This window comes from Scardinius erythrophthalmus (genome assembly GCF_964197995.2).
Source record: "Scardinius erythrophthalmus genome assembly, chromosome: 24".
NCBI classification, from domain to species: domain Eukaryota; kingdom Metazoa; phylum Chordata; class Actinopteri; order Cypriniformes; family Leuciscidae; genus Scardinius; species Scardinius erythrophthalmus.
The window spans coordinates 17,497,275-17,508,867 of NC_138244.1; the positions used below are offsets into that span (position 1 = coordinate 17,497,275).

The 11,593-nt window shown below is 39.7% G+C and overlaps 1 protein-coding gene across 1 annotated transcript; it reads left to right on the forward strand.

Moving 5' to 3' along the window:
- The first annotated feature begins 1,025 nt into the window (after positions 1 to 1,025).
- On the forward strand, positions 1,026 to 10,729 carry fbxl22 (F-box and leucine-rich repeat protein 22). The gene is made up of 2 exons (XM_081356293.1): positions 1,026 to 1,487; positions 7,323 to 10,729. The coding sequence occupies exons 1-2, from the start codon at positions 1,030 to 1,032 to the stop codon at positions 7,669 to 7,671; spliced, it is 807 nt and encodes a 268-aa protein (XP_081212419.1). The 5' UTR covers positions 1,026 to 1,029; the 3' UTR covers positions 7,672 to 10,729.
- Positions 10,730 to 11,593: the final 864 nt, after the last annotated feature.

The window sequence follows — 11,593 nt, forward strand, 5'->3', positions numbered from 1 at the left end:
TTTTAAGCATTTCGTTGTTGTGTAAATGTACCCTTAGTCTTGTGGGTTGCGCTCTGACACATTGCTTCAGGAACCATTCGAGTTCAAGTCAAAATATGTCCTGATCCTTTTCCCCTTGCTTCTCTCCTATCACATCCTGTCTCTCCATAACTATCAAAAGCATTTCGTAGCAAAATAAGGTCTTGATACCAGTCCAGTCATTGTTATTTTTCATTATCATCTTATTTTTTTGCCATTTTTGTCTATTAAAATCCCAGTTGCTGGAAAAACCTTTTCAGAATCTCTGGCCCATTTATACCTGTTTTTTGGTCGACCCGAGCACAAGTGAGTAACATGATAAATGGGCAAATGTTTTCTTTGACCACCTTAAGGGGCCGTTTACACGACACCGTTTTCTACTAAAACCGGAAAACTTTTTATGCATTTTGACTACGGCGTTTTGGGGGCCTGAAAACGCACGTTTTTGAAAACAATACCACTATCGTCTCTGTGTAAACTATAAAAACGTGAATTTGTGAAAACGGTTATGCACATGCGTATTACGTATTAAGTCTAGAAGCGTTTAGTGTTTCTTTACAAAGTGATATCGCCAACTAGTGGCCTGGCATGAATAATACAGCGATTTTAGTCGTTTTCGCGGATCCTTGTGAATGGGGATCGATTTGACAACATTGTCGCCTCTATGTGAAAAACGCGAAGGAATAACTTTTCTGTTTTTAGCACATCTTTGTCGTGTAAACATGCCTAGAGTGTCGTCTTTTATCAACCTAAATGCAAGCAAAACCAGGAGTAAACGGGGTCTCGGTGTAGAAGAGTGTCTCGCCATCCCTAAAGATGCAAGGCGCTGAATGAAGCCTCTTGCAAGTGATAAACAGAAAAGCTGCCACACTCTAAACGTCCCTGACACTGCCTCCTGTCCAGGCGTCAGAGACAGATGGACCGGGAGGGTCCATGTGCCTCACACATTTCCATTTTTGACCGTGCCTGCAGCGGTCTTCCCAAAATAACCCCCATTCCTTACGACCTTATATGTGCAAGACCTCAGTTAGATTACAGTCTGGGGGAGAATCACCAATCCAGGCCACACAAGACTCGTCGTTGTCTCGTTGCTTTGTGGTTGTTAGCAGGCCTGTTATTGTCTTCAGTCTTGCTATGCATCTCACAGAACTAGATCAGGAGTGTTTGCTGCACCTTTTTTCGTACCTAGACAAGGACAGTCGCCGCAGCCTGTCCCTGACTTGCGTACGACTAAGACAGGTCTTCCTGGACCCGCAACTGTGGACGCTACTTCACTTCAGGTCTCCATGCGAGTTAAGGAGGGACAACTTTGTTCTGAGCTCTTCGCTAAGGTACCTGGCTGTGTGCTGGCACTCGAGCAGGGTCAAAGTGTGCAACATCGAGGACTGGATGAAGACCACGTTCCAGAGAGACCTCTGCAGAAAGCACGAGAGCCTCGTCAGTGACTTCCTGGAGCGTGTTTGCCACATGTGAGTGTTTCTGTTTATCTTGGCATCAACATTCATTTTGTCATTGACTTGATCTCGGACAGGCAGATGTTCTGCCCTGATATATTTAGACAGATGAAGTAACCTTAAAAGTAAGGACTCCAAAATTAAGTTACTGTGATCGTTTACTCATCCTCATGTTATTCCAAACATTGGAAGAAGAATATGCAGAGCTCTGTCAAGCTCCAAATAGTGCAAAAATCACAATATTATTAACGTAAATGTTGTCCATACAAAAGCAATATGATCGATTTGTGTGTCGAACAGACCAACATTTTAGTCGTTTTCGTTTTCGCTTAAATCTCATTTGCACTTGCATATATTCAAACTTAGTGCATAAAGACAAGTTTTACATCAGTGACACCAAATCACATTTGATTTTTGTTTCATACCCTATCATGACTTGTCAAGTTTGATATGCACAAGCGCAAATGAGATTTGAAAGCTGTGGTGGAGGGAAAATTGTCCGTAAAGTCAGCATAAAATCGAAGCCTACAATTCTTATTTTTTTAACGCAATGTTGCAGTGTTTATTATGAATGATTTATCTGTGCGCATAATTTTAATCAAAATCATCCCCTCACTCTCACAACATCATCACTTCTATCACTTTACATGAGATTGCAGAAATTAGCAAAATTACGATCCAATCAATTCCAGATGGACAAAATCAAGTCATGCCCTACATTTTCTTTCTCATTCAAGAATCCTCTTCGCTCACAATTGGAAAGAAACGCAGTTTCAGTGTCATGCTGATTTTGTTCTGCTCCTTCAGACTTCATACTGCTTTTGGTGTATGGGAAAAGAGTAGAATGAACATTCTTTAAAATATCAACTTCTGTTCCACAGATGAAAGTGAGTCATACAGGTTTGAAGCATGAGGGAGTAAATGATGAAGAGTTAGTTCTCACAAATTCTGTCAAGTCGCAAAATCTTGAAACTATTTTAAAACAAATCACAACTCAATGTTTATGAATTAATCTGGTTTACGAAGGTGCTTAATAAATTTGGCTTAAATAAAGGTGCTGGCTTAAATAAATAAATAAAATCTCTACATAAAAGATTCTAAATGGAAACAAAGACACCAACTGGAAAATTTCACGCATTGCCTGCAACAACTGGCCCATCACTCCACAGCTACAGGCACACCGCAGGCCCTCAGTCAACAGGGAGCTGTGGGACTGTCACTCAATGTATGAAAGAATAGAACACAACACTGGCCCACTTTCTTGTGTGTTGCAGCAAATTACTCATTCACCAGGTTCTGTTATTGGTTGAAAAGATTTACATGAGTACAGAACGTTCAGAAACTTGTTTTTGAGGATCACAGATACATTAGGATGTAGCGTGATATTTTTCAAGGAACCGACATCAATGGTGGAAAGCTTGAAATTACTTCAGCATGAATGTTCCTCCCGTAGCCATTTAACTCCACCAGTGTCTGACTAATGGGGATCTACTCAAACCTTCATTCCTTAAAAGTTCATCATAAACACATTTTAGCCTCAAGCATGCACGTCATCACAGTCTTCCACCGATAGATGCGGCTTGCGTTCGAAGCGTGCTGAGGCTGGGAATGTAGTTTGCCTCAAGTTTTGACTGACACGAGGTCTGCGGTGTAGCATGCAGTGCACAGCTGAATTACCCTCTGGAGTTTTAAGGGCAGATCTGTACAGCCTCTTCCAGGCAGCCAATAATAACGGGAGACATGATGGAGCTCTGCGGTTTCTCCCGCTGCTGTTTTGCACTGTAAACTCACTCACGAGAAAAAAAGAAAAAAAAACTGTGATTTGACAGAGCTCTTAAAAAAAGGTTCTTCAGTAATTCTCTGCATTGCTCTCAGAAAAAGAGCCAAACTTTGCCTGAACTGATCTGAAGAATGTGTTATGAGACATCAATAACTCTTTAATTTCTGAAGAACCATTTAGTCAACTCAAGGTGGTTGTTAAAGTTTTTTTGGAGGTTAAAGTCAGTGTGGACTGGAAGTTGCAACTGACTTTACTTCAGTGTTGTGATGTATTTCCAAGTGAAACTGAATATTTGATAGAGGTTGGGGTTTTATTTTAGCGCTCCTCCTCTCCATCCCTTGCTCATAGCAGACTGATGGTTGGAGGGGAGTTTTTAACAAGAAACATGAGAAAACGGCATCAAACAAGAAACGCCAATCCAGATTTGAAGCAAAGATTCAGATTTTGATTAAAGATTACCAATTTCTTTCTTTCTATTGACTTGCGCTGGTTATTTTTTCACCATAAGACTCGTAATGTGCGCTAACAAAGTCAATAGTGTCAATTTTGATTTCATGCCGACTTTATTATTATTTTTTTATGTTTCATTATAGGTTCCTCAGGTCAGTCTCAGGTTTCTAGGTTATTTCGTTCTTTCTTTATTTTTAAGAATGAAAGACAAGTGTGAATATGGATGTATATTGACCAGAGATTTATGGAACGACACATTATGAAATCACTAGGGTTCTTGAGTTGGCTATACTGTATGGTTACTTGTTGATGATTAAGTTCTTGATGTTCATTATAGTTTCTTCAGATCAGCATGTTACTTTTTGGTTTGTCTAAAGAATTAGAACACAAGAACCAGATCATTCTAAGGTTCTCTTATGACATCAGGGAACACAATTCTCCAAAGATCCAATGCAACTCAAGATGGTTGTTGAGGGTTCTTGAGAGGATTCTTTAGGGGTAAAAAAAAAAAAAAAAAAAAAGTTTACTTTAGGGGTTCATCAGCATAACGATGGTTGTCCCTTGACCAGAGAAAGAGCAACACATGATGAAATTGGAGAGAAGCAGAAAGAAGTCCCTCCCTTGTGCGCTCTCCTCTCATGATTTGCATTGGCAGGTGGAGCCTACAATCAGTTCTTTGTTGATGAGGGTGGAATGCACATGTGCGTCACAGTCACTGTGCACTGTGTGTGCACGTGTGTGTGTCTCGCTCACTTTCCTCAAAGACACACACACTGACTGACGCCATTGTGGCAATATATTTCAGCTGCAGGATATTTTTATAAAACAGTGGGAATAGGAAGTCTTGGTGTTATTAAGTTCAAGTAGGGATCTAAGTTTTATTCTTCAAATAAAACATTGCTTTCTCTCTCTTTCTTGAACACCTAGTGCAACTTACTGTTGCCGTCCACTAAAATTCAGAACCGAATTCAGAAATTTTCATGGCCAAAAATGCTAAGACTAAAAAAATCGTTTCAACGATTTGATGGCTTAGACTTTTGGCTCCACAACAAATAATTTGTTATGGATATTGCACATGATGAATAACACCATTTATCCAAACAGGCTAATAGAAATGAAAAATGAAAGAAAATAAAGAACGTAACTACATCTGACCACATCCATGTGCTGTGTGAGACTTTTTCTGTTGATGTTCTTGGCGCAGACCGATCATTATTGCCGCTTCAGGGAAAATAAGTCTCTAGACTCAGTCCTTTGGCCCTAGACACACCCTCCAGAGTGTCCCGAGAGAGACATTAGCCTATAGGAAGACTACTGTCACTGTGATGACTCTTTGAGTTCAAAGAAAAAGCGTTAGATTGAATTCCTGGTAAATCGCCATACGCCTACGTCCTGCCACGTGTGGGATGTATATAGAGGCCATATCCTCATGGAGAAACCTTCACACCCAGCCTCATTCTCAGAAGCAAAGTAAAATAAGACTTAGTTGAGTCTTTGTTAATTTTTCATTACAAAACCAAAAAAGCCTGTTTGATGGAAATCTGTGCTTAAAAAAAACAAAGCAAACTAAACATCTGCACAAGAGAAGGGCGGAGCCACGAGAGGAAGACGTGCTTATGTAACCGGAGATGATGCGACGCATATATCTAGTGTGTTTACTTCATCTGGCCAGCTCTGAAAACTCCTCCCGCTCAAACACAATGGCTGAAAGCTGCTCCAGCAGAAACTGTCAAACCAACCGATCCCTGAGGCTTCGAATTCTTGTGAGCCTGTCTCATCCTTCCTCTCCCGTTGATCCCTTTATCAGACCGTCTGTGTCACAGATGGCCGTCTGTGATGATGAAAGCAATGGCACGTGTAGCGTGAGATCTGCCCCATGGCCAGGGTTATTGGGGCATTACACTTACAGGCGGCTGGAATGTGCCGGTCTCACATGTGGTTAAATGGTAAGATTATGTAAGAGTTTATATAATCTGCATCAGTAAACGTGAATGACATCTCAAAGCTACAGCCATTAACTCGCTCCATGTGAGCGTGTGTGAGTGTTGACCCAGTGTGAGTCCACCAGCAGGCTGCAGCAGAGGAGAAACACGGACACACAGAAGGGCCACTCTCCAGAAGCCAGTACAGAAGGTTCCTGTTGCCCGAGCTCACTGGTGTGGGCATGGGAAATGGCTCGGCTTTCAGCTGGTGCGATTTTACAAGAGCACCAGCTGTGTTTATGTGGCAAAAACAGCTGATGCCGCAAACACTGACTTGGGGAATGGTTTTTGTTATGCTACAGGTATGCTTGGTATAATACCATGCAAATGCCTGGTGGTGCCACATAAATTACTGCCTAAACAGTTTTGAGTTACAGTTTTTGACAGCATGGCACGTTTATTATACAGTCTACCACTTCATGTGTCCCCCGAGGACTAAAAAGCATTCACAATGCAGTAAACTAGTGCGTTTTCCAGCCAGTTAATCTTTGGCGGCTGTTTACATTTGTGAAATTCTTATCATATTTCTCACTGTCTAGTCACTTAAAGCTGTCTTTTAAAAAAATGAAAATACTTTCTTTGATTCCAGATTAATATGTCAAGACATGCTGAGATGATTAATATGGCAATACTAACTAAGATGTTTAACTTATCCTCCACCCCCCCAAAAAAAGTACTCTGTTTTCAAAACAGTAACAGAGAATTCCAACCAGCCTGACACGGCAACACTGGCTCAACTAATGGGGTGAGTTTTGGGGCGGAGATCTCTGTTTGTTTGACCAATGGCAGATGGGGGAGCATTCAGGAAACCTGCTTGAATGCTGTTGATTTTATTTATAATGCTGTGCTATTATTAAGATCTTAACCAATTAGATGAATCATTTTCTTAAGTTCTGTACCACACAATGCAGCTTTTTTCGTTAAATTACTTTCTTCTATCCAACTGTAATGTACAGTGTACAAGTGCAAGTTAGTCATTGTTGAATCCTCTGTGGCGTTTTTAAAACATTTATTTTGAGCAAGACATGGCAACACTGACTCAACCAATGGGGTTGATTTGGGGGCGGAGCTAAGTTTTTGTTTTACCAATGGCATGACGGGATCGTTCAGAAAACGTTTGAATGGTTTTGCCGCTTCTAATATGAGCGTAGCAAATTATTAATTTACTTAAGTTCTATGTCACACAATGTTTTCTTTACTTTACATTACTTTAATTACTTCTATCCTAGTATAATATGCAGAGACCACTGGAATAGTCATTTGTATGTTGAATCCCACAGTCTTTGTGGTGCTTTCAAAACATTGCTATTTGTTTGAAAATCCCGACCAGCCTGCATAGCAACACGGGATCAACCAATAGCATGAGTTTGGGAGGGGGGCTATCAGTTTAATTGACCATTCACATGCAAAGGGAGTGTTTAGGGAAACCTGTTTGAAAAATAGCAGCACAGAAATTACACACTTTAACGGACACTTGTTCGTTACTCGATAATTCACTATTCAAATCTATTTTTCCAGACAAATAGCAAGCACACATGTATGCACTGCATATCGCTCTTTTGTATTATTATCAAATCATAAATATTACTTGTTATTTCTGTCATATAGTATGAGAAATTCTGCTTCTTGTTTCTTTAGGTGTCCGAATCTAGTCTCGCTGACTCTGTCTGGATGCGGACACATTACGGATCACAATGTCATCGACGTGCTACAAAGCTGCAGGAGGCTAGATAGCCTTAGTCTAGAAAACTGCGCTCGGATGACTGACTCCGTCCTCCAGGCTGTGGTGGACCACGGTAAAAGTCTCACAGAGGTGAGGGTGGACTTCTGTCGGAACGTGACCCAGGCAGGGCTGCAGGGCGTCAGAGACAAGAGACCAGAAGTGCACCTGAGCGCATTACACAGTGCAGATATGATTCCAGACAGCAAGCCTGAGGAGAAAACACAGATCAGGAGAGCTCTGCAGAAGTTCTTGATCTTCTCCTGACAGCTAGAAGCTACCTAGAGACTTCATGTCAAATTGAGGTTCACAACATTGCCCAGTACTATTACAAATGTCTTCTTTTTTATCTCACTATTGATATTGATATTACACTTGGGGTTTCTCTTGTAATTCCTTATTTCATTTCGCCATTTCAAAAGTTTCCGTGACACACAGTTTTCATTTCATTTGAATTTTCTGTGTTTATTTGATCAGCATTCTCATTTCAAACAAATTTTTTTGTACCTTTGCTGTCATTGGTTGTTTTTCATTTGTTTGTTTGTCCATTTGGCTCCATGAAATGACTCCCCGGTCAAGTACACAGTACAAAGACTAAGTATTCAATATGCAAGGCAGTGGCCCAATCCACACATTTCAACCAAATCTTAGGTTTTGATTATAAAACATTTGCAGTATTTCTTAAAAGCACAGCTTGTTTTTGCTTGCATAATCAAGGTTTGTTCTGGAACAAGTCATAGTTGGTTATTCTCATTATGGGTTTTGGACTTCCTCCTAGTTATGCAAGAACAATATTTGACCGAGCACAGGTTTACAGCCTTCCTGCATGACTTTTATTAAGCAATAAGGTGTGTGAGGCTGTATTATATTGTGAATATAGTATACAAAGTGAATATAATATAGAACACTATATAATCATAGTGTGAATCATATCATGTCAGGAACTAGGGCTAATTTCATAATACACCATGGCCTTGAATGCCATATTGCTCCTATAAAACTTTATTTCATTATGCAAATTAATTTATCTTATATTAGAAAACCGTTCCAGTCCTGGTTGCTGATTGATCAACACAGCGTTTCAGCCATACCAAAACATGCGGTATATATGGCTACCCATAGAGACCAAACTTCAGTTTACATATATCAACTACTGTATTTTCTAGAAGAATGATCTAACAATCAATTTGCTTAGTAAAATAATGTTTGTTTTCGTTGTTTTATTCGTATCTTTTTCTAAAAACTTTTGTTATGTACTGCATAATTCCTGTACATTAAGACTATGCACTTCGATGTAAGAACTTGATGAACCATTGATGAAGAGATTTATGACCTAATGCCTGCAGTTATTTGAGGCCATGTTGGAAGTCTTCCAACGTTGTGATTAGAAAGCCATTATGTAAGAGCTGTGGAGTGTGGAAGTAGGTTGGCCAGTGTCTGTGTTGTCCACGTGACCACACTATTTTGCATCGTAATTGCAGCAAAAATATTTGTTCTTGCCGCTTCGAGTTACAGAATTTGTTCTTCCTCTCTTGTGCCTGTTTGACCTTTTTCAAGTGCATGCAATCCAGCAAACACAAGTATAGTTTCCTCAATCCCTCAGGGCATTCATCAAGACTGTATGAAGAACAATCACACATTCTGTCCTTAGCCTGTGATATTATTGGAGATACATTTAGATAAAATCTTTTTTAATGAGTCTTAACAGAAAGTCCCTTGTTTTACAGCCAACGTTCTCCACAGGATGTTCTCTGCAATGGATTGAAGGCTGGAGGGTGACATAATATTGGGATAATTTTTTCTTTCTCTCTCATTCTTGTTATCAGTATATCTTTCCAACTCTCGCTCTATGTTTTGTACTTGTCAAGTTACATTAGTAAATGTCTGAAGAAGAAAAAAATCAGTTATCGTTGTAAAAAAAAAGTCTGTTATTGTGTTACAAATGGAGATGGTTAGATAACGTTTGTCTAATCAATACTTTACAATAATTCCCATGACCATAATCATCGGTGGAGGATGACGACAAGGGCCTGTGACTTACGGTTCACCCATAAAACTATTGTCCCGGGCCTCATGAAATCAAGCACTGTGATATTTCGTAAGACTCTGAGAGGTTAAATGAGCCGCAAAACATGATCAACATGCTGTGATTGCCTAAATCAGGTATTTCTTTGTTGTGGATGTCAATCCACTCCAAGTGGTTATGCAATCCAGTTAGTGTTTGATAACATCAAGGATCCAGCCAACAGATTTAGAAAGGCTGAAAACATTAGCCACTATTTATATGCACGATCACATTTAAGCAATTAGCAAGTGAAGCCAAGAAACTGTAAAAAGTTGTTATTGCCAGAGTGTAGACCTTATTTTTCTCAAAACTGAGAACTAGTTAACACCCATGGGCAACTTTAAGGTTGGTGTTGATTGGCTGTAGACAGCAATGGGCCTATAATGTGTGTGATTTGCCTGAAGCTACACGGGTTTGTGTTGCTGAGGTTACAGTTGTAAAGCATCTCATCTGTGAAGTCTACTATGGGCAAATACAATCTCTGAGGAGGTCATAAAACATGCTTCACATCACAAGAACTATTTGTTCTGTTTAATTTTTTTTCAGTATGAGAAAGGCAGGTGAGTTAGACATTGGTAATGGCAGACATAAAGTTTATATATTCATACGTAGATTTATTGAGACAACAAGGACCTTCAAAATGTAGCTGTCTCAATATGTTGCTGTCTTATGCAACGTTCTTATGAATGCCTGATAAAGATTGTGAGCCTGAAAGTTGCTGTATTAATATGTTGTTGTTTATTACGCCGTGCTTTCTGTACGAATGCCTGAAGTTAAAAAAACTGAAATCTTGTTTCCTAAATACGTTGCCTGATCAAGTTTGTATAAGACCAAAAGGTTTGTCTTACTACGCTGCCATCTTTGACAACATCCTTACAAATACCTGCAGCTGTATATTTGTAACATTGCTGTCTTTATACATTGCCTTTTTTACGACCTTCAAGAAAATAGCTGACAAAAATATCACAGTATGCTTCCAACTCCCACAACTTTGTTTGAATGCCATCTTAAATGTGTTTAATAATGCGTGATGAAGTTCAAAAGACTGTACATTTTCTCTTAAGGCCATCAGGCATTCGTATAAAGGTTGTTAGAGAAAATAAGGTATTGACACACTAACGTTTCAGTCCAAAGGTTGTCTCAATCCATACAACCTTTTTTCGAACGTAAGCCCGAAATGTCCCAAATCTCAATACGCTGGAATCTCCAATGAATTCATAGGAAATGCTCAATAAATCCGAATAATTCTCATTTTGCACGATACAGCACTATGCAAGACTTTTTCTTGTTTCTTTGTACAATTATAAGCTTAAAAGTTACTTGGACGCACCTATTTCTTGTCAGAATACAAAGGATTTTCATCAAACAAAAGTCCAAACCACAGTTTGTTCTCAGATCAAGAACTTCAATACCTTACAGCAATTTAGATAAACTTCAAAGCAAATTGCTTAAAATGCACCACAGCCGTTTTTTCCAGATGCAATCGTTCATGTGGGATTATGAGGTTGAGCCAAATCCTTAAGACCATATAAGAGCCAGTTTCCTTCAGGCTGCATATAGAAATGAATTATTAGTCTGCATCAACCTAAGAGTCTCCACGTGTCAGTTCTAAACAGTTCTTGACCAACAGCTGTGTATATGTAAGCCAGAAAAGTATGCATTTGATGGGAAACCAGAAAGACTGGTCACTGTAAGAAGTGACATTTATGCATTTATGCAATGTCTCGGGTGAATTCCATTCCCTCACGTTTTTGGCCTGTGATGTACTGTATGTTTGCGTATAGACCCAAAGCACCACCCAGACATCTCCTCATTTCTGAAAGAACATCACATGTTGTACATATGCCTGTCCTCGCTTGCTATTCCTCATATGCCATATAAACCGAACGTAAGGTTATGAGGAGAGTGATAAAACAGGCTGCAGAGGGTAATAAATTCTACTGGATGTTTATTGGTTTGACTGAAGCACATGGGCAAGTTGTGACATAAGATCTCCACATACATGTACAACATGCAGTCTCTTTCCTTCTCTTTCTCTCCCTCTGGGTGGAGGAATGCAAAGGCAGCTCAGGCCACGAGCTGTTTCGTAAAAACTGTGGGAGGGAAGTCACGTTGTAGTGAAAT

What these genes read in the sequence shown, in the direction of transcription:
- fbxl22 (XM_081356293.1), top strand. Translation starts at nt 1,030, where the DNA reads ATGTGCAAGACCTCAGTTAGATTACAGTCTGGGGGAGAATCACCAATC. An exon ending in CTGGAGCGTGTTTGCCACAT is followed by an intron (nt 1,488 to 7,322) that starts GTGAGTGTTTCT and finishes TTGTTTCTTTAG; the next exon opens with GTGTCCGAATCTAGTCTCGC.